The 24,046-nt window shown below is 38.8% G+C and overlaps 1 protein-coding gene across 7 annotated transcripts in view; it reads left to right on the top strand.

Moving 5' to 3' along the window:
* The window catches only part of LOC108326012 (uncharacterized), a 65,346-nt gene that overhangs the window by 21,552 nt on the left and 19,748 nt on the right, over nucleotides 1-24,046 (top strand). For 4 of the 7 annotated variants that reach the window (XR_008247570.1, XM_017559223.2, XM_017559221.2 and 1 more), the window contains 11 exons: nucleotides 6,593-6,688; nucleotides 6,811-6,870; nucleotides 6,953-7,074; nucleotides 7,152-7,242; nucleotides 14,414-14,518; nucleotides 14,604-14,705; nucleotides 14,784-14,836; nucleotides 14,927-14,990; nucleotides 15,778-15,912; nucleotides 19,080-19,192; nucleotides 19,294-19,387. Coding sequence is in view for 6 of the 7 variants with exons in the window: in XM_017559223.2 (XP_017414712.1) it covers nucleotides 6,593-6,688; nucleotides 6,811-6,870; nucleotides 6,953-7,074; nucleotides 7,152-7,242; nucleotides 14,414-14,518; nucleotides 14,604-14,705; nucleotides 14,784-14,836; nucleotides 14,927-14,990; nucleotides 15,778-15,912; nucleotides 19,080-19,192; nucleotides 19,294-19,387 (1,035 nt within the window). In the remaining variant the exon portion in view is untranslated. The remainder of the gene's footprint in view (nucleotides 1-6,592; nucleotides 6,689-6,810; nucleotides 6,871-6,952; nucleotides 7,075-7,151; nucleotides 7,243-14,413; nucleotides 14,519-14,603; nucleotides 14,706-14,783; nucleotides 14,837-14,926; nucleotides 14,991-15,777; nucleotides 15,913-19,079; nucleotides 19,193-19,293; nucleotides 19,388-24,046) is intronic. The other 3 variants (XM_052874183.1, XM_052874182.1, XM_052874181.1) reach the window with 3 other exon arrangements.

Genomic DNA, 24,046 nt, shown 5'->3' with positions numbered 1-24,046 from the left:
GATCCCCTGTTTCTCCCTCCGGATCAGGTTACCCGCGCCTCCTTTAAACCCGCCCACGAACGGTTCCTGGCCTTCTCCCTCCAAAATCTGGACCAATATCCGACACTTGCTTCCATACTGATGTAGGCTAGGCGCACCTTCGCTTCCTCTGACACCCTTGTAGTTCAAAATTTTTTTCAGCTCTATTGATCCAATTCAACGGATGAACTCCTTAAAAAATGGCTAACTGTGCCCTTTTCCTCCAATTTGGATGCTCCTCCTGGCGTCCACCCTCTCTACCTCTAGCATCTTCTTCTTGCCTCCTTCCGTTTTCATTAACAGAAGCTTGACTACCGTTCGAATGTTGGTCATCCTGGTTATGGCCTCGACCACCCAACATCCTCATGATTTCTTGCAAATCTTGTCACATTGCTGTTGTCTCAACCTTCAATCCATCAACCACAATTTCTAATGTTTCCACCTTCCCTCCACGACGTTCATTCTTCCCTCAAGGATCCGACATTTCCCTCCGTCACGCCCTTTTCTCCTCTCTATCGATCTGGCAGGTCGGACCAATTGTTATGTACCTGAGTACGAAACCTAATTAGATAACCCCTCATACACTCATACAACCAGCATAGAACAATGAACGAATGATAATAGGCGAATGAATCTCTTTTATTGATGGTGATATCTGAATAAACAAAAGTAAACAAGGGTAATTGGGAGCATAACCTCCGTCAATTACTTTGGGAGCATAACCTCCCTCACAGGAGCATAGCCGCCTGTCAACAAACTCAATAATCAAAAGCATGATCCTAACAATAGCCTCTAGCTTTAGTTATACTAATTATTTCCTGCCCATCTTGTGCTAAATCTTTCGCTAGAATAAAATATGAATATTGTTCTAAATAAAATATTTCCCTAGAATAAAATCTTTCCCTAGAATATATTTCCTTGAATATCGCTCTAAATATACTAAGTAGCTAGGATAGTAACTTCTTCAACCGATCAACTCCAGCTCTTCACTGCCTTCCGTTCGGCTTGCTTCCCCCTGAATCCTCCGCCTTCCATTCGGCTTGCTTCCTCCTGCCTCCTACCGTTCGGCTTGCTTTGTCCTGCTTTCTACCGTTCGACTCCCTTGCCTCCTACCGTTCAGTTCCCCTGCCTTCTATCCTATCACCCAGTATCCTATCATAATGTTTTTGGCAAGTTATGGCAGTTGGTTTGCATTAGTAATTGTCATTAACTGTTGTTTCTCTTTTTCGAGTCTATTTAAAGGACTCATACCTTTCTGTAACAGATGACATCTAATAATACGTTAGAATTATCTGGTTACATATTCTGATCCATGATGTCCACTTCTACTTCCAATCCTACTCGTCACCCATCCCCTAACCCCTTCTTTTTGCATTCTTTTGCTGAAAAACTTATGACTCCAATTATCTGCTTTGGAAGCAGAAATTTGAACTTTTCACTAAATCCGACACACTCCATTGGTTTGTGGTCAATCCTGTTATTCCCCCTAGATTTCTCAGCCTATGAAGAATTGGAAGTTCAAGATCAACTCTTACTCTCTTGGCTTTAGTCTACCCCATCCAAAAGTATTTTGTCTTGGGTACTTGGTGCAGTTCATTCCTATCAAGTTTGGGACCTGAACCATATCCATTTTTCACTCAAATGATGGCTCGTGCCTGACAGTTGCACATTGATCATCGCACCCAACCCTTGAAAGCAAAAATTCTTGGGTCATATTAAGTATATTGTGGATGAATTTATTGGCATTGGTTGTATAGTTACACCTGGAAAACATGTTGATGCCATCCTTGAAGGTTTTCCCCTTGATTTTGCTGCTGTCATCTTTGTCATTGAAAGCAAGTTTGAGACTCCTCCCATCATTGAAGTTGAGGCCCTCAGCCTCGGCGTTTGAATTTGTATATAAAACTCTGGTTATACTGAAAGCCATATATGGTCTTAAACAGGCTTCACAATAATGGTTTGGCACGCTTTGAACCACCCTTTTGAAGCTTGGCTTTTCTCCTACGAAAGTCAATCCTTCTCTCTTTGTTTATCACTGTTAAAAAGTGGACTTTAATTATAACTTAACTCCACAAAACTGACTTGTAAGGTGAGGTTTGCACTCACTTATATACTATAAATTGGCCTTATCTCTAGTCAATGTGGGACTTCCAACACACCCCTCTCATGCCGAGGTATATACATCTCTAGCATGAGACTAGACATTAATGGGTGGTCCGATAGTGGGTGGAACAATATGTTCACACAAATCTTGCTAGGATAGGCTCTAACTTGACTCTGATATCATGTTAAGAAGTGGACTTTAAGCCTAACTCAACCCCACAAAACCTGCTTGTAAGGTGAGGTTTGCACCCACTTATATACTATAAATTGGCCTTATCTCTAGTCTATGTGGGACTTCCAACCCACTCGGTATCCAGAGCCAGGTTTTGTTATCCGCTGCCGCCGCCGTCACAGGTTTTTCTCCGGCGAAGTCAAGGGTTAGGTGCGCCTCGACGAACGCGACCCATTCGTGGTGGTTGCCGCATCATTCTCCTCTCGATGCACCGTCATGCGCCGCTTCTTTCCGGCCAGCCTCGGGTGCGTGGGATACCCTCTTGAAAAGCTATTAAGTGTGTTTTCTTGGGATACCCTCTTCTTCAAAAAAGGTATAAATGTTATTCTTCCTCCACCAAGAGATATTATATGTCTGCTGATGTCACATTCTTTGAGGATACACCTTTTTTCTTGTCCTCCATGGAGGATCGTTCATCTGTTCAACAAATGTTTCCTCTACCATCATGTGATCCCTTGGTTATTCATGCTTCTATACCTCAAACTCAAAATGTGAATGACATTGTTCCTCCACCTCTTCTCACATATCAACGTCGGGGACGATCTCAAACTAAGAACATTGAAGATCCTCGAGACTGAGATCATCCTCCATCAGATCCCTAGACCATGGATCCTTAATCCTCTTCGCCTTATCTTGACTTAGATGATAATTTGCCCATTGCTCTTTGGAAAGGTATTCGCTCTATTCGTAATCCATATCTTGTTTATAATTTTTTGAGTTATCATTGTTTGTCTCCTCCTTATTTATCTCTTGTTTCCCCCTTATCCTCCCTTAAGATTCCTAATAATATTCATGAGGCACTTAATCATCCTGGATGGTGACAAACCATGGTTGATGAAATGCAGGCTCTTGACCACAATGGTACTTGGGACCTTGTCCCTCTTCCTCCTTGTAAGAAGCCTGTTGGTTGTAGATGGGTTTAAGCTATTAAAGTTGGTCCTATTGGTGAAATTGATCGTCTCAAAGCTCGTCTAGTAGCTAAGGGATACACTCAAGTTTATGGTCTTGATTATTATGATACTTTTTCTCCTATGGCTGCCATTCGTCCTTGGCCAATTTATCGGTTGGACATTAAAAATGCCTTTCTTCATGGTGATATAGAAGAGGAGATATACATGGAGCAACCTCCTGGGATTGTTGCTCAGGGGGAGTCTAGGTTAGTTTGTAAATTACGTTGTTCCCTCTATTTCTTGAAGCAATCACCTTGAGCTTGGTTTGGTAAATTTAGTCGAGTTGTGCAAAATTTTGGATTGAAACGATGTGAGGCAGATCCTTCAATGTTTTATGGTCATTCTTCTACTGACAAATGTGTTTATCTCATGGTGTATGTTGATGATATTGTTATTACAGGGAATGACGTCACTAGAATTACTCAATTAAAGAATCATTTGTTCAACCACTTTCAGACTAAAGATTTGGGTCTTCTAAAATATTTTCTTGGTATTGAAGTGGCACGGTCGAAAGAGGGTGTCATCATTTCACAAAGGAAATATGCTCTTGATATTTTAGAGGAAACATGCCTGACAAATTGCAAGCCCATTGATAGTCCTATGGACTTAAATCAAAAGTTAATGAGACATCAAGGTGAACCTTTCTCAGACCCAGAGAGAGATATAGAAGGCTGATTGGAAAACTCATTTATCTTACAATAATAAGACCTGATCTTTCTTATCCGGTGGGAGTTGTGAGTCAATTTATGCAAAATCCACATGTTGACCATTGGAATGCAGTGATTCACATTCTCAGATACGTAAAAGGAAACCCAAGACAAGGATTGTTTTATGAGAACAAGGGAAGCTCTCAGATCGAAGGATATTGTGATGCAAATTGGGTTGATTGTCCAATTGATCGAAGATCTACTACAAGATATTTTGTTTTACTTGGAGGGAATCTTGTATCTTGGAAAAGTAAGAAACAAAGTGTTGTTGCTCGATCTAATGCTAAAGCTGAATACTGATCTATGGCTTTAACTACATTCGAACTTGTATGGATCAGACAACTTCTTCAAGAATTGAAATTTTGTCAAAATAAGCTGTTGAAACTTTACTGTGACAACGAAGCAGCCCTTCATATTGCCTTCAATCCAGTGTTTCATGAGAGAACAAAACACGTAGAAATTGATTGTCATTTTATTAGAGAGAAGTTGTTGTCCAAGGAACTTGTTACTGAGTTTGTCAACTCTAATGAACAACTCGGACAACTCGGAGACATTCTGACCAAATCTCTAAGGGGGCCCAAAATTCAATTTATATGTTCCAAGCTTGGTGCATATGATCTATATACTCCAACTTGAAGGAGTGTGTTGAAATGTAATGTATTTTCTAGTGGGCTTTTTAGGAGCCTTGTATCTTTCCTTTTTATGTTGATCTACTGTCCCTTAAATAGGATACTATGTGTAAAAGCCCACTCTAAAAAGCCCACTAGAAAATACATTACATTTTTTAGGAGCCTTCTATCTTTCCTTTTTATGTCGATCTACTATTCCTTAAATAGTGTACTGTGTAAAAGCTCACTCTAAAAAGCCCACTAGAAAATACATTACATTTTAACAATCATCATGCCTCTCATACTGTTTGCATATTGGTTTATGTTGATGACATCTTCATTAAAGGCTACTCTATTCCTCTTATTCACTCCATTAATCAGCTTGCATTCCAACCTCTCTTTGAATCAGCTGGGCATTGAAATTAATTATCTTTCAGACCAGTCTTTGATACTGGCTCAACGCAAGTATCTCAGATCTTTTGCTTAAAACCAAATGACCGAGGCTCATCCTGTCCCTTCTCCTATGGTTTCTTCATGCAAATTATCCAAATTTGGGACCTCACTCTTTATCGCTCTGTGGTAGGCGCCTTGCAGTATGCCACTCTCACTCACCCGATGTTAGCTATGCTGTCAAGTTTCTCAATTCATGGCTCAACCCCTGGACTCTCACTGGACTGCTGTTAAGCGGATTCTATAGTATCTTAAAGGCACTGTTTTGATAGAAACCAACTGGTATAGATATTATTGCTGTATTATAGTCACAAGAACTTGTGAAATAATTACCAGTTTACTCAGAACACATAAAATGAAATTGAACAACAATTAGGACAGAACACATCTTCCAAGTTATTGAGAGCTTGGTCTCTCCCTTTCCTGATTTTCCTCTCCAGTCCCCTCCTTTTTTACCTCCCTTTCTTTATTTTTCTGCTGTCCTGATAACTGCCTACAGGCAGTTATGCTTGCCCCTAATAAAAACATTGAAAACTACCTAACTGATTAAGAAATTGTCAACAACTATTACAATAACTATCCTATTTAATATAGACCCAACAAAATATTTATTTCTGGTTTCTCCTCTTATAGTGCTGACTCATAAGAGGTTCTCACCCAGTTCTTCAGACAACATTGGAGGTAGAGGTTGAGGCCTTCTAGCCTCAGCTATCTTCCTCGGTCCCAATCTCATTTCCTGGTGGTCTTGCAAGCAGAATTTTATAGCCTGCTTGGGCACTGAGGCTGAATATCGTACCTTAGCCCGCACTTCTGCTGAAGTTTTGTTGATTCAGGCCCTTTTAAAAGAACTATCTCTTCCTTCATCCACTCTTGTTATGATGTGTGACAGTTAGAGTGCAATTGCCATAGCTCATAATGCAATTTTTCATTCCCACACTAAACACATGGAAATATATGTGTTCTTTGTTAAGGACCAAGTGTTGTCTACGCAACTTGCAGTTTATCTCATTCCCAGTGTTGATCAGTGGACTGATGCTCTTACGATGTCCCTTTCTCCAACTCGCTTTGAACTTCTGCACTGCAAACTCCATGTTCAGGATTCTGCTAATCCCTCACCTTGAGTTTGAAGGGGGATATTAGACTTCTATTAGATTTATATTAGGCTTGTATCACTATAAGTTCAGTACTGTACTGTTGTCATATAGTTTGTTTTCTTTTTTTCGGTGGATACTATTTTTGGCAAGTTATGGCAGTTCCTTTGCATTGATGACTCTCATTAACTGCTGTTTTCTCTTTTCAGAGTCTATTTAAAGGACTCAGACCTTTTTGTAAAGGATGACAACTTCTAATAATACATTAGAATTATCCTGTTACATTGTCTTTTCTTTCCTTGCTTTTCTCAAAACCTAATAATACTAGATTTACATGTGATTAAACACCAATTCATAACAAAAGAGAAACTCTTTAGTTCTAAAGAGAAATATTTATTCTACATTTTAACTTCTAATCATCGATTTTTTTCAGAGTGAACTTTCAGATGAACTTGGTGAAAATCCTCTAGACAACGTAGAAGTGCTTCAAGATCAGCTTGAATTTTTTCCTTTCCTCTGTAGATTTCAGGTTCTTGCTTTTTCATACTTCTAAATTTATACAAAGAGATACTTGTTATATTGGAGTGATTGCTTTTAATTGTTATTAATTATCTACACTTTTAGCATCTGTATTGATTCATTGAATTTCAGTATGAAAGTTGCAGTTCTTATCTGATGAAGATAGTGGAGCCTATCATGAAAAGCTATATGGTACTTTTAGTGGTTCTTCATCAAGGGATTTAACTTTGTTTATTTTAATATATTTTTATTTGGTTTTATACATTTTGTGTAGAAGGAAGCAAATCTCCAAAGCCAAGTTGATAGTTTTGAATTGTCTGTAACCGAATCCAAACTTGCATGGTTCACACACATAGTTGCTGCAATTCTCAGAACAAAGCAGATTTCTGGTTCTAGGTAATTGCTTTAACCAGTGAAGGAAAATAAAAGCTTCTGCACAGTAAACTTTTAAGTTGTCTTTTATTTCTATACAGCAGTGAAGAATCACATGAGATACTTGATGCGGAGATTTCGGCTTGTGTTCTGCAGTTGATTAATATTTCTGATAGTGGGTTTCACAGCAAGGTATGTCCTTTTGTATCAATATGAGGGTAACATTGTTATATCTTATTCTAAAATGTGTGCATGGTCTGCTATTGATAAGTTTTTCTTTTGGTCCAGTGTTTTTGATTATTTATGAACTTTGACATCATCTTTGCATATATTTGGCTGGTTCTGGTTTGTCATTTAAGATTTTGCCTGTTCTGCTTGCTATATGATCTTTCAAGAATAATTTGGTGGGATTATTCAATATAAAATTATTTTCTCTTTACACTAATCATTTCTCACATCAAACCACAAATGACAATTTGATTCTTTTTCACTATGTTTACCATTCATTTAGATGCTATTATCGTACTTTTGGCCATGATGGTCAAATCTTAATAAACTTATAGAGACAAAAACACCCCCCTTTGTTGTATTGAAACATTTGATTCAACTCCTCCTTCTACTTTGTGAAATATGCATTTAGACGACAACGGAGACTCACCTCAAAGATGAATCTAGCTCATTTTTTAAGTGGATGATTTTGTCATTAAGGCAATGTTTATTAAAACAAAAAAAAATGTATTTCATTACTAAAGGAAAATTACAGAAAGAGAGAGTGAATCTCTTTAAGAAGCTCATATATGTATTGGTAAGAGGAGCACATCAAAGGAAAACCAGTTGTAGCAAGGAGCTGTACAAACTAAAAACAGAGGAAATAACTTCACCGACAATGTTTGCCTAACTCAGTACCCCTCTCTGTAGCTCCTTGGTGGACTCTAGTACTTCCTAAAGAAACTGTATAGGAGATCTCCTTAGTACGTCATGGTTATTTATATTCTTCAGCTTGAGGGGCAAGTGTTCAGAAACAGGCATAAATACTAAATATTTAGTGTATAACACTTGAAAAAGAGAATGATTTTATTATTTTCATTCATGGTAATTGTGAGAAATAGAGAAGATTGGGAGAAAATATCCCTTGTGTCTTTTGCATACACATAGGATAGTTTATTTATAATGTAAGATATGGGCCAATGTCCTTAATACAGAATGGGCTGAGCCCAATTAACAGAAACACACATCTTAACATCTAACATCTACTTATCTCAGGAATCATGGACTGCCACACCTAAGTCATAATTAGTGAATCTTCATTGTCCCAAATTGGAATATGAGTGTCGTCTGGTCTGGGTCCTCCTCCATCTATGTGATCTAGTCTTGAATGTCCCTTGAGAATCCTTTGAATATACTAGCTCCATTGTAGGAAATTTTGACCATCCAACCGATAGGCACCCATCACATTGGGCAGATCATTAGGACCCAAAGGAATAATTTTTACTCTAGACATCACGTAGAACGCAATCAAGTGTCTCTGGTGACGTTATCCGAGGTGATGATGACGATACCGGGAAAAGGAGCCGAACCTAAAATTCTGTTCTACTCAAATTTGGGCCTAACGGGACGTCACTGACCCGTGGAACAGACTCAGGAGGCGTCGATGACCTTGTCTGTGATGGCGGCGGCGAGTGGGTCTAGCCGCAACAAGGCACGTGGGCTGCACGCGCCAACGACAACGGCGGCGTGTGGTGGCGCGTGGTGACTTCTTTCCCGGACTGATTTTTGGTGTTGTGATCATCAGAGTTGGGCGGACCTTTCTGCCCTATCAACGACCCCAATTGGCTATGGCGGCAGCCGCGGTGGTCGGATAGCGGCGACAGTGGCTACTGTTGCAGCGGAAATGGATCTCCCAAGATCGGGAGGTCTGATACCAACTTGAAAAAGAGAATGATTTTATTATTTTTATTCATGGTAATTACATTCTCCTTACCTCTATTTGTAGCAATCTAATCTTCTAGAAAGGGAAGTAAGGAAACAAAATAATCTAGAAGATCGTACACATGTTTTCTCTAATTACAACTATGAGAAATAAAGAAGATTGGGAGAAAATATCCCTTATGTGTTTAGACTACACATAGGGTAGTTTATTTATATTGTAAGATATGGGCCAATGTCCTTAATACAGAATAGACTAAGCCCAAATAACAGAAACACACATCTTAACATCTAACACTCCCCCTCAAGCTGGAGCATATAAATCATATGTTCCAAGCTTGTTACAAAGATAATCAATTCTAGGTCCTCGTAAGGACTTAGTGAATATGTCTGCCAACTGGTTGCTTGAGTTAACAAACTCAGTCTTGATATCTCCGGATATGATTTTTTCTCGAATGAAATGACAATCAACTTCAATGTGTTTGGTTCTCTCATGGAAGACAGGATTAGAGCTAATATGGAGAGCAGCTTGATTATCACATATAAGTATCATGTGAGTGACATCTCCAAATTTCAATTCACTAAGCAATTGTTTAAGCCACACAAGCTCGCAAGTAGCTGATGCCATAGCTCTATATTCTGCTTCTGCACTCGACCTTGCCACAACACTTTGCTTCTTACTTTTCCAAGATATCAAGTTGCTACCAATAGAGACACAATATCCAGAAGTAGACCTCCTATCAGAAGGGGAACCAGCCCAATCAACATCTGAATAGCAAATGATCTTTGTATCGTTGTTAGGGCCATATAGCAAACCTTTTCCAGGTGATCTTTTAATATACTTCAGTATACGAACAACTGCATCCCAATGGTCTTCACATGGGGAGTTTAGAAATTGACTCACCACACTAACTGCGAAGGAAATGTCAGGACGCGTAACAGTAAGATAGTTTAATTTACCAACTAGTCTTCTGTACCGTTCAGGATCTGAGAAAGGCTCCCCCTGATTTGGTAGGAGTTTGATGTTAGGGTCCATAGGTGTCTCAACAGATTTACAGTTCATTAACCCTGTTTCCTCCAAGATGTCTAACGCATACTTCCTCTGAGATATGACAATACCATCATTGGATTGTGCTTCTTCAATACCCAAAAAGTACCGGAGTTTGCCAAGATCTTTGGTTTGAAAATGATGACAAAGGTGTTGTTTCATCTGGGAGATGCCAAGATAGTCGCTTCCTGTGAGAACAATATCATCGACATACACTATTAAATAGATACATCCAGCACTCGAGTGGCGATAGAACACTGAATGATCCGCTTCACTGCGAGACATACCAAATTGTTGAACAACACAACTGTATTTACCAAACCAGGCCCGAGGAGACTGTTTTAGGCCATACAAGGATTTGCGAAGACGACATACCAATCCAGATGACTCCCCCTGAGCAACAAAGCCAGGCGGTTGCTCCATATAAATTTCTTCCTGCAAATCACCATTGAGAAAAGCATTTTTGACATCAAGTTGGTAAAGAGGCCATTGTCGAAGAGCGGCCATGGCAATGAAAAGGCGAACAGAGGTCATTTTTGCCACTGGAGAAAAAGTATCACCATAATCCAAACCAAAAATCTGTGTGTAGCCTTTGGCAACCAGTCGAGCTTTCAAACGATCAATTGTGCCATCAGGACCAACCTTGATAGCATACACCCACCTGCAACCAACAACAGACTTTCCAGATGGTAATTGGACAAGCTCCCAAGTTCCACTTTCCTGTAAAGCACTTAATTCATCCATCATAGCTTGACGCCAACCAGGATGAGTTAAGGCATCACCCACAGATTTGGGAATTGACACAGAAGAAATGGATGAGAGACAAGTATAAAAAGATGGAGATAATCTGTGGTAATTAAGAACAGTATAATGGGGGGAAGGGTTACGGGTAGAGCGTATACCTTTACGGAGGGCAATAGGCAAGTCAGACTCAGTTGCTGGAGCCGGAGGAGACACATGAGGCGGCACCGGAAGTGAGTCATGAGGGAGACAATTACGGCGACTATAAACCTGAAGGGGTGGAGGTGAAGGATGATCCTGTGGTGAATGAGAGTCTAAAGAAGGAGAAGACAAAATGGGTGGAGCATCACCAGGAGGATCACAGATAAGAGGAATATCAACAGTAACAGGGAGAGGTACAGAACTAGAAGATAGATGTGAAAAGTAAAAAGAAGACTCATCAAAAGTGACATCAGCAGAGATAAAATGACGATTTAGGGAAGGGGTAAAACACTTATAGCCCTTTTGTGACCGTGGAAATCCTAAGAAGACACATTTGTGAGACCTAGGAGATAACTTATCAAGACCAGGACTAAAATCATGAACAAAACATGTAGACCCAAAAACTCGAAGAGGTAATGGATGCAGAGGGTCTTGAGGAAATAAGATAGAATGAGGGATTTTGTTATCTAGGACAGAAGATGGCATGCGGTTGATAAGATAACATGCTGTGAGAACTGCATCACCTCAAAAACGTGAGGGTACTTGACCATGAATAAGAAGTGTACGAGTTGTTTCAATAAGGTGTCTATTCTTACGCTCAGCCACCCCATTTTGTTGAGGGGTATAAGCACATGAGGTTTGGTGAAGAATGCCATGAGAAGCCATAAACTGTTTAAACGGTTGAGAAAGGTATTCACGGCCATTATCACTACGTAAATTTCGAATAGACACCCCAAACTGTGTTTTTATTTCATTGAAAAAAGATTGAAAAATAGAAAACAACTCAGAACGATTCTTCATTAAAAACAACCAAGTACATCGGGAATAGTCATCAATAAAGGTAACAAAATACTGAAAACCTAAAATGGACTTAACACGACTAGGTCCCCAAATGTCAGAATGAACCAATGAAAAGGGGGACGATGCCTGTTGTGAGACACTACGAGGAAAGGAACTACGAGTATGCTTCCCTAACTGACAAGACTCACACGACAAACTTGATAATGTGGACAACCTCGGGACAAGTTGTTGTAGTTTGGCAAGACTAGGATGACCGAACTGAGCATGAAGAAGGGATGGTGACTCCATGACTACGCCAACATGTGGAGAAGGGCGGAGATGATAAAGGCCATGAGACTCACATCCTGTGCCAATCATGTGTTTCGAACTTCGGTCCTGCAACCAAACAGAATCTTTAGTAAAGGAAATAACACAATTAAGAGTACGAGTTAAACGACTAATGGACAATAAGTTGAAGGGAGACCCAGGGACATAAAGTACATGATCAATGGATATGGATGGAAAAATATTAACAGTACCAATACCATGAGATGAGACTCTAGACCCATCAGCCATTGTTACCGAGGGTAAATTAGCCGGACATGACAAGGAAGAAAACAAGGACTTGTTACCAGTGATATGATCTGTGGCGCCTGAGTCAAGGACCCAAGGTCCAAGGGAGTGAGTTAGACCAACAAAAGGTGTACCTGTACGTGCAACAGATGCAGATGTAGTGGAACCAGAGTGCTGATGATCCTCATACCATCTGAGAAAGTCGTTAAAGATTGCAGGTTTGTCTACGATATTAGATGAAGTAGGATGGTCTGCAGACGGTGATCGGGGAGGTGGATCAGAATTTGCCACTGCTACAGGTCGAGGAGGACGTCCATGGAGAGCATAACATCTATCAATCTTGTGGCCTAACTTGCCACAATGGTCACATTTTGGACGTCCTTTACTTGGCTTGCGAGACCGACTTCGATCATCACGTTGAACAGCCATAACAGAGGAATCATCAGTACGAGGAGATGTCTCAGTGACGGGTTTGCTCGGTATACGCAAAAGAGCAGAACAAGTAGAAGTAAAGTTGGGTATGACAGGAGAACCCAAAATCTGATCACGGACATGAGAAACATCATCAGAGAGTCCGTATAATGCCAACAACATGAAGAACTTTGATCGTTGTTCCAATTCTTCAGCAGGAGTGGAAGCAGGAGGTAATATATCATTAAAGTCATGAAGAAGGGCATGAATTTTACCCAAATATTCTGCCATGGGACCAGGATTGCGCGGACCAATAACAGTTAATAGGTCCTGACAAACACCATAAAGACGCTGAGTGTCATTTGTGTATAACAACTTTGCTTGTGCCCATACTTCTGAACATGTCTCATAGGATCGAAACATTTGTTTCAGTGAGGAGTGAATGGTGGACTTTATAACAATGCATAACTGAGCATCAATTTTCATCCAGCGGGAAGTGTCATCTATGAGAGCAGTAGTCACATTTTGAGTAAGATGATCTAAGTACCCCTGACTCTTCAACAAAAGTTTGATGTCTAACTTGTCAATGGACAAGTGTACATTCACATAATTAGTATATATTGAGGGATCAGAAGATGAGCCACCAATAGAGGTGTTTGTAGACGAGGAAGACGCCATGGAGAGGGAGAAACCCTAAAAATTCAAAGTGCTCCGATTGACGCAACGACCACAGATCCAGAAAGAGGGCGAGGAGGCGATCACGGCGGTGCTGATCGGCGGCGGAAAGCTCCGGCGACGCGCCGGCACGCGCGGCGGCAGCGGCGACTCTTGCGGCGGCGCGTGGAGGCGCGTGAGAGCTCCGATCGCGGCGATCTTCGTGCGACGGTGGTCGCCCGGCCGAGACGCTTCCGATGGTGTGGTCGCCGGTCGATTCTGGTGCTCCGGCGGCAGTGGCGACGGCAGCGGCGGCGACGCGGCAACAGCAGCAGTGATGGGTGCCGGAGACCGTGGAGTTGACTGGAACTATTCCTGTGCTCTAGATACCATATGAGAAATAAAGAAGATTGGGAGAAAATATCCCTTATGTGTTTAGACTACACATAGGGTAGTTTATTTATATTGTAAGATATGGGCCAATGCCCTTAATACAGAATAGACTAAGCCCAAATAACAGAAACACACATCTTAACATCTAACAACAACAATAACCAATTTAATAGGATTTGATATCTGATAGAGGTAATGGATTATCCTCTAATTGTAAACCAGCTGCAGAGTGTTGTTTAGAAACACGGTTTTAGCATAATTGTGTTTCTGTTCTCTCTTTTATCAAGTGCTATTACAATCCTTTTTCGATGATACTTTCTAAATTTTTCTGAGCTTGTCCTCTGCCTTTATAGTTTGAAAGATATCATAAATGTTAAGGGTAGATCTGTCAATCTGATGCATTCAATATTTTTATTTAATATTTTTTCCCTTGATGAATTAATTACTAAGGTTGTTTGCCTTATGAATATGATTTATACAACAGTTACCTGCTTCTTAGTCGTGGACATTAAATAGCCATCCTTGTTGAATGCACTACGAATATATATTTGTGTGTTGATGCTAGCATGAGGATGTAGTTGTATTTTATTTTAAATAGCCGTCCTTGCTGAATGCACTAACGACTTATTAATTCAGAGGTATGAAGATGTGAGCAAGCAAAGACTTGATCGTGCTATACTAACTTTCTTTCAACATTTTAGAAAGTGTTATATTGGTGACCAGATTGTTTCTTCATCCAAGGTAGAAAATTGGAAGTTATTTTCCTTTGAATATTTAAATATTATTAAGGTTATGTCTGTAATTTTCTCGACTGTAATTGGAGCAGTTATATACCCGACTATCTGAACTTCTTGGACTCCATGATCATCTACTACTACTAAATGTTATTGTGGGAAAGATGATTACTAACCTTAAATGCTACACAAAGGTAATGATGAAATTTTAGACATAATCTTTTGCATTACTGTTATTATTGAGCTCATAGAATGAGAGTTTCTATGTGCAGTGCAAAGAGGTTATCGATCATACCTTGAATCTCTTTCTGGAAATGACATCTGGGTTAGTTTGGTTTCCATCTCAAATACTTGAAGTCTTCATTATTTACAATTTTCTATTTTGATTTCTGAAATAAGGATTTTGTTTTTGCAGTTACATGTCAGGAAAGCTGCTTCTTAAACTGGATAGTGTTAAACAAATGATTTCAAACAAGAATGTGAGTTGCCTCTTAACCAATAAGGATGACATGCACTTTTGACCTCCTTGTTGCCCTATGCACTTTTTTCCTCTACTAATTACATTATAAAATACAGCTAACATCTTTGGATATCCACACACAAATACCTATTTCTATTTAACTATGGAAACAAAGTATGAAATATAATGAAAAAGTGGAATTCACTACTAAGAGATCATCTTACATGCTACTAAAGAGAGTATGTGGAAGATTGTGATTTAACAGCATAATCTGCAAGCTAACCATTTAATATTTATACTAGAAGGCTAAGAAACTGTTCCCTTGTAGTTTGACTAGACCAGTATAGTTTTTAGACACATTTTTACTAAATTTCAACTTAGAACACACCTTTTATGTGTGTGTGTGTGTGTAATTGAGTATAAAAAGTTGAAATGGTAAAGTGTTTTATTTTCTCCCAAACAGATACAAAAGTATTGTAGAAAAATCTGGTGCGCTCATTGGTAAAATTAAATTGTGCAATTAGCTTGAAAGTATGTATTTTTGCCTAGTTTTCTTCAAGCTATTTTATGTTGAAATTAGTTTGAAAGTATGTATTTTTGCCTATTGTTTTTTTATCTAGTGTTGTCTAGAATTTGAACTGCACAGTTTGTTGGAGCTGGATATCAAATCTGTCATTTTTTTTTGTAATCCAAGAGACAAACGGGCCAGCCAAGAGTAATTGACTTGATATTTTAGTTTCTGTATATATGCTTGTTCGTATCGTATCAGTTGATTTCTAAGGGCAATTTTTTTCTCTTTTTTTCAGAGGGACCTATTCCCTTTCATAGAAAATTGGGAATGTTTCCGTAGCAGAACAACCCTGTACTATACTATTGGCATGTTGATATTCTTGGAAGATAACCCAGTCAGATTTAAATCTACAATGGAACCTTTCTCACAGGTTGGTAGCTTTAAATTGCCGCTGACCCATAATGGTAACAATTATTCTGACATAAGATCTTCAGAATTGGTCTTTACACAGTATTTGTAGCAAACATTTACTTGTAAAGTATATTTATCTTTACTGGCCTTGTAAATATAAGTAGCTATTGAGTGTATACTAACTCAATCAATTCACCAAATCGTCCTTTCTGCTCAATCTTTAACTAATCTGTTGTGGTTCTCTGTCTGATTTGATTTTCCAAGCATTAGAAAAGTTGCAAAGGTTAATTTTGTTGAATATAAATTTCCTTACGTTTGTCAATTCTTCTTTTCAGTTTTCATTAACTTGAGCCAACTGGTTAAATTAATTCTTTTGGAAAGATATTGATTTGATTTCAATTGTTATTGCTAAATATATTTGTATCTTGTATTATGATGTGTCTTGTGAAGTTTATTCTTTTTTTTTTCTGCTGTAGCAATTTAGGTTGGTGCAGCAGTCTGTACTCCTGCAATTACAATGTTCCTTTCCTACTTTTATTACACAGACTAACGTGTAAGCTGAGTGGGAAATGTTGTAAATAATTCAGTTAGTGCTGTATGTTAGTTTGGTAGTTAGTTGGCTGTTTTTTAACTGCTTATAATAGGCCTATAAAATTTCAGATTCAGCCACTATATCCCTTGTCCTTTTTCTCTTTTCTTCTCTGTTCTTATGAGTGTGTTTAGTTTGTTCTAACAAGTGCTATCTGGAGCTATTTTTATTGGGGACTGAATGTGTGATGTCCACTAGCTTGAGGTATTCTTATGTGTGAGAACCCTTCCTGTGTGGGTTTTATATCTGTTTTGCAAATCTTTTTGGAGTGGAATTGAGCAAGGTTCAGAGGGTGAATCTTGGTAGGTTCTAATGGGTTTTCATTGACTAACTTGCCAATTCTTGGTGGTAGCAAGAACTTTGATCAATGGAGTATCAAATGGGTGTCATCTTTGGATTGCAAGAAGTGATGGAAGTTGTAAAGAATGGTCTTGTAGAATTGGAGGAAGGTGCTAAAGAGGTGCACAGGGCAGTTCCCAGGGAATCGAAGAAGAAAGATTGGAAAACTTTCTTCTTGATCCATCAGTGTCTGGATTCTAACAATTTTGAGAAGATATCTTTGGCTAATTCAGCCAAGACTGCCTAGGACATTTTGAACAAGTCATATGGAGGTGCTGTTAAAGTCAAGAAAATGAAGCTTCAATCATTTAGTAGACAAGATGAATTGCTATCCATGGCTGATGAAGAATCAATCGGGGATTGCTACAATAGAATTCAAGTGGTACTCAACTCAATGAAAGCTTGTGGTGAGATGTTTTCAGGTCAGCAATTGATTGAGAAATTTTTAAGAACTTTTGACTCCCCAATTTGACACCTGAGAAATCAAAGGATCTTGAAAAGAAGAAGGTGGATGAGCTGCAAAAGACTTATAGGATGGAGTGTTGACAGAGCTGCAGTTCACGCTTTGTGAGCAAAGAAATTTGAAAGAAATGATGGTTGGGGTGGCAAAAAACAAGGGAAAATGGACAAACAAAGTGCAAGATTTTGGTGAAGGTTCTAGCAGGCTGTCAAATTATAATTTTAGTGGTGACAATTGTGGAAAATTTGGGAAGGAGGTGATCAAAAGAGAGGAGGGCAGATAAAATTTTATAAGAAAGGTATACACTGCTATGCTTGTAAAAAATGGGGTCATTTTGCTGATGAATTCTTAGAGAAACTGAACAGAGAAAAGAGAGAGAATTGAACATGAACTAAATGTTTTTATTGTTGTAACTAGCTTAGAATCATAGCTACAGTGTGTCTTTATAGATAAGTTGTACAATATAAGTAAACCTACATATGAACAATGCAAATGTAAAATATACAAGTCAACTATAGTCAACTATAGAATGTATATTAACAACTCCCCTCAAGCTCAACGAGAAGATTCAGAAGAGAAACTCTTCACACTGATTTGCCACGAAGAAAAAACAAAGCGAACTGAAGAGAATGACTTGCTTAAAACATTTGCCCACCAATCAAGAGCTGGAATATGAGAAATGCATGATTGTTTGGCCATAGTCTTTTCTCTTACAAAGAAAACATCAATCTCCATGTGCTTTGTGTGATTATAAAAGAACAGGATTATGGGCAATGGAAACCACACATTGACTGTCACAAAGAAGAGTTGAAGTGCTAAAAGAAACTTGAAGTTCTGTAAGCAATTTGGATATCCAAGACAAGTCAGCTTGTGCTAAACTCTTATATTCATTTTCAATCCTTGAATGAGCAATAGCTTGTTGCTTTCAAGACCGCCGTGATATTAAGCTGGAAGCAAGAAAAATTGCTGCACCTGGGGTAGATCTTCCATCAACATCAGAAGTCCTGTCAGCGTCACACAAAGCCTTGAAAGAAACTGGACTATGTAGCAGTGCTGGCTGAGAATACAAACCATGAAAATAAAGTGGGTTGGCCATAAACTGACAAAATTTGTTGACAGTGAAACTAATTTTTAGCCTAATTAGAGTAGCATATTGCAATGCACTAACTACTGATCTGAAAGTAGGATCTGAGAAAAGATCAGCACCGTGTTTAGATAATTTGCAATTTCAAACCATAGGAGAAGAAATGGAATGAGCTTCTTCAATATGAGCTTTATGAAGTAAATCTCGTATATATTTTGTCTGAGGAGGAGTGTTAAGTAGTTATATGTATTTTATATTATTATGTGCCTTGTAATGGACTTACCCTCCTTTTCTTTTTTCTAATTTAGTTGTCAGGGCAAGTGCACCAGTCTGCACTCTTGCATTCACAATGTACGTTTTGACTTTTGTTGCACACAACACTTGTTATAGCGAGTGAAAAACTCAAACTTTTCCCTAAAATCATCAGATTTATGTGTCATAATTTTTAATATTCATTTTGTCCTGTAAAAGACAATGTTGACATTTGTGGACAAATGGTTAGTCCTTTTAACCATAGTTTATTTTCTAATTAAGAAGGTCATGTCTTCATGAGATTCTTTTGTGAAAGTGATGCTTGTCGGACCTCAATTAAATTGAGCCTAGCAAATTATGCAGTGTACAATAAAGTATTGTCAATTTATTAGTGATTATCGATATGTTGTATTGATTATTGTACATTTTAATTGATTCTTTATTTTTGTTTTAAATTTTAAGGTTTTGGCTAGATTGGAATCAACTCCCGATGCTTTGTTCCAATCAGATGCCGTAAAATTTGCATTCATTGGGTTGATGCGGGACCTTCGAGGAATAGCAATGGCTACTAATAGGTTGGTAATTACAACGTCGAAACTTTGTTACGTTTACAAATGCATTGTTATTTGTTAACAATGTTAATTTATTTTGATTGTTCTTAATTGCTTGTTAACAGCCGCAGAACTTATGGCTTCCTTTTTGATTGGCTTTATCCTGCCCACATGCCTCTTCTTTTGAAAGGCATTACACATTATGCTGATATTCCAGAGGTCTGCTTCATTTTTTCCTTTTAAACGTCTTGCTATGCAATTGAAGGAATAGTTTTATTTTCTTATTTTTCTTTGAAATCGAAGGAATATTTTTTTTTGGGCATGCTATAACAGTAGTCTATGATCTTGAATCTTAATGGCAATATTGGGAAAGTAACTAGTAGAAAAGACAATATTAAGCCAGTTTTTACGAGGTTAAGTTAGGCATAAACCCACTTACTAAGCTTTTTAATTTTTTAACTTTAAGCCTTTTAAGTTAAGCAATATATATATATATATATATATATATATATATATATATATATATATATTTGAAATTTAGTTTTGTATAATCGTTTACAAATAATAGTTGTCTTGCTATGTTTTTTATGACTATTAGCTTCCGGCTACCCAACTTGTGGTTAAAAATTTCATCCATTATTCGTTTCGTTACCCGTTGGATACCTTATTAAAATATACCCATAGGTATATGTGGATATTTGCAAATATATTACAAAAATTAAGAAAAGAAATTGAAGGAAAAGGAAGAAACCCTAAAAGAAGAGAAAGGTGCAGACTTTGGGTGGGCTAAGAGTGCAAGGGCTATCAAATGCCATCTCCTCTGTTGGATACCTTATTAAAATATACCCATAGGTATATGTGGATATTTGCAAATATATTACAAAAATTAAGAAAAGAAATTGAAGGAAAAGGAAGAAACCCTAAAAGAAGAGAAAGGTGCAGACTTTGGGTGGGCTAAGAGTGCAAGGGCTATCAAATGCCATCTCCTCTGTTGGATACCCGTTGGATACCTTATTAAAATATACCCATAGGCATATGTGGATATTTGCAAATATATTACAAAAATTAAGAAAAGAAATTGAAGGAAAAGGAAGAAACCCTAAAAGAAGAGAAAGGTGCAGACTTTGGGTGGGCTAAGAGTGCAAGGGCTATCAAATGCCATCTCCTCTGCTAGGTAAGCTTTTATTTTCCATAAAAAGGGCGAAGCGGTTCACAGTGATTGATAGCCTAAACTGAGTGCCGCACGTGATGGTTTCTGGCGGCATTCTTGGTTGCAGGCAGTTGAAATCAAAGGACGAAAAGTAGAGGTTGTGTGTGATTAAGCATTGACTGTGACGATTTTGGTGACGTTTCCGAACAATGGACTTGAAAAGTGGAATAATTTTTATTATTATCATTCAAACTTATTTGTAATAATCTAATCTTCCAAAAATAAGGAAATAAGGAAAAAATATACTTAAAAATAAACAAGAAGATTCTATTAATATTTTTTACAACACTTCCTCTCAAGTTGATAAATGAATATCAATCTTTCCAAACTTGCCTATAAGATCTTGAAATCTACCTTAAGGGAGTCCTTTTGTAAAAATATTTGCTATCTGAAGTTCTATAGGAACGAGAGTTGTAATGACAAAGCCTCTTTCTAGATTATCTTTGATGAAATGTTTATCAATCTCAATGTGTTTGGTATTGTCATGTTGTACTGGATTATGGGCAATGCTCAACGCAGACTTATTGTCACTGTATAGTTGCACGGGATTGTCCACCTTGACTTTAAGGTCATTCAAAATTATTTTCATCCAAAGTCTTTCACACATTCCTTGAGTAAGAGCTCGGAATTCCGCTTCGGCACTATAATGAGATACTCTATCTAACTTTTTTCTCCTCCATGTTACCAGACTATCTCTAAGAAACATACAATACCCAGTGGATTTTCTGTCTGTAATAAAATCTGCATAGTCAACTGCTTGCATGTATGTGATAAATAAATTGGCACACTACACTAACTACATAAACAATGTCTGGTCTCGTGTGTGATAAATAAATCATTTTTCCTACCGATCTCCAATATTGGGCTTTCTCTACAGGAGCACTTTCTTCACTTCCAATTCTGTGATTCTGTTCTATAGGAACTATTGAGGTTCTACATTTGAACTTTCCTGTTTCTTTGAGGAGATCAAGCACATATTTCCTTTGGGAGACGAAAATTCCATTCTTGGAATAAACAACCTTTATTCCGAGAAAATATTTGCGTTTTTCTAGGTCTTTCATTTCAAATTAGGGTGCCAATTTTCCTTTTAATGCCAATTTTTCTGTTTGGTCATCTCCTGCAATAATCATATCATCCACATAGACAAACATTAGAGTGAGTTTACTTGTAGAAGAGTGCTTTATGAATAGAGTATGATCTCCTTGGCTTTGTCTATATCCCAAAGATACCATTGCTTTTGCAAATCTTCCAAGCCATTGTCTAGGGGATTGCTTAAGACCATACAATGCTTTCTTTAGGAGACATACCTTGTTTCTTTTTTTTTTTCACTTCAAAACCTAGGAGAATTTTCATGTGCACTTTGTTAGGTTTCTAGAATTAGAAACCTAGAAAGTCCCTCAAAACCTCTCTCAACAAGAAAATAGGCAGCAAAAAAAAAATAGTATTTCTGTATTATCAAAAGAATAAAATGAACAAGAATCAATGTATAGTTAAATGGTTCTACGAGAAGCTTCACTATGAAGTCCATACTAATCTCTTCCCAAACCGCCTCAGAAATAGGCAAGGGCTGCAACAACCCTTGAGGTGACGAGGCCAAATATTTGTGCTGTTGGCAGATTATACACTGTGCTACATAATCTGTGACAGTCTTCTTCATTCCTACCCAATATAACGACTGTGCCACCCTGCGGTAAGTTCTGTACACTCCAGAATGACCTCCAGTTGCAATGGTTTGGAATTCAGCTAAGATTTTGGGTATCCAAACTGATTTTGCTGAGATAACCAGCCTACCCTTGTAGTGGAGTCGACCTCTCTCCAGGGTGAAAGCTAAATTTGACTTAGGATTTTCCTTTAGGTCCTCCATTATCTTCCTTAAATGTTCATTCTCCTCTACCTCCCCCAATACCTCCTGAAAATCCTGCCAGTATGGCCTTGCCACTACTCTCAGCTCTTTTTCCTCCTCTGCCTCGCCCCCTTTTCTGGATAAGGTGTCTGCCACCTTGTTTGCCACCCCTGCTTTATACATGATGTCAAAACCATACCCTAGAAGCTACGCTATCCAATTCTGCTGGTTCTGTGTGGTAGTTCTTTGCTCCAACAGATATCTCAGACTTCTCTGGTCTGTATGCACCACAAATTTCTGCCCAAGGAGATAAGGTCTCCAATGCTGGATAGCAAAGACTTGGGCCATGAGCTCCTTCTCATAAATTGACTTGCTCAATGACCCCTTGGATGCCTTGCTAAAAAATGCAATGGGTCTCTTGTTCTGGGTGAGAACAGCCCCTACTTCCCTCCATATGCGTCACATTCAATGTGAAATTGCTGGGTGAAATCAGGCAAGGCCAGAACTGGTGCTCGTGCAGTATCTGACCATATAATTCCCCTTCTTCAGCAGGTCAGTCAATGGGCATGCTATCTTCCCATAATCCCTCACAAACCTTCTATAGTATCCCGTTACGCCCATAAAACCTCTTAGAGCCTTGAGATTTTTGGGTTTGTCCACCCCCTAAGTGCTTCCACCTTCTCGGTGTCCATCTCCACTCCTTTCTCAGAAATGCTGTGCCATAAGTACTTGATCTACACCTTGCCAAATTCGCATTTCTTCCTATTAGCCACCCACCTATGCTGTTTTAAAGTGCTCAATACTCTTCCCAGGTGCTCCTTCCAAGACTGGCTATACACTAATATCTCATTGAAGAATAATAGGACGAATTTCCTTATTATGGCTTTAACAAGCTGTTCATAGCACTTTGAAACGTGGCCTGAGCATTGGTAAGGCCGAAAGGCATCACAAGGAACTCATAGTGCCCTTGGTGTGTCCTAAAAGTTGTTTTCTGGATGTCTTTTGCCCCCATTTTAATCTAGTGGTAACCAACTTTCAAATCCACCTTTGAAAAATAACATGCACCCCTTAATTCATCAAGAAGCTCCTCTGTTACAGGTATAGGGAACTTGCAGAGGATGGTGGCTCTATTTAATGCCCTATAGTCTAGACAAAACCTCCAGCTCCCATCCTTCTTTTTAACCAATATAACCGGACTTGAATAAGGGCTTGTACTGAGCCTTATTATCCCTGTCCTCTACCTGTTTTTCAATTTCCCCCTTCATCACATGCGGATACCTATAGGGACGTACATAAATGGTGTCTACTCCCTCCTTCAATGGTGTTTTATTCACCATTTCCCTGTCTGGGGGCAGCCCTTTTGGCTCTTGAAATACCTACTTATACTGCTCCAGCACATCTTCCAGCTCTTCCTCCTGCACTTCTGTCAGCTTTGGAACCAACTCTCTGTTCTCCTCTCCCGCCATTCGTCCCATATTCCACACTAAGGTCACCACTTCTGTTTTTGTTATTTTGAGCAGGGCTTCCGGTGCAACTACCTCCCTGGCCAGCGTTGGATCCCCCTGGATAGTCACCTCCCTTCCTCCCTGCCTGAATACCATAGTCAGTTTCCCCCAATTCTTCGTCACTTCTCCCAACTTTGCTAACCAGTCTACCCCCAAGATTGCATCAACTCCACCTAGCTCAAATAGGTAGAACTGTTCTTCAATCTCAGCTTCTCCCAGCGTCAGGATTACACCCTTGCAGAGCCCCTGTTTCTTTCTCTTCTGACTGTTTCCCAGGCTCACCTGATAAGGCCGGGTAGCCTCTACCTCCAATCCTAACT

The sequence above is a fragment of the Vigna angularis genome, chromosome 3 (assembly GCF_016808095.1).
Source record: "Vigna angularis cultivar LongXiaoDou No.4 chromosome 3, ASM1680809v1, whole genome shotgun sequence".
Taxonomy (NCBI): Eukaryota; Viridiplantae; Streptophyta; class Magnoliopsida; order Fabales; family Fabaceae; genus Vigna; species Vigna angularis.
Note: the sequence above shows the minus strand (reverse complement) of the source record. Positions and strands in the feature narration are given on the sequence as shown.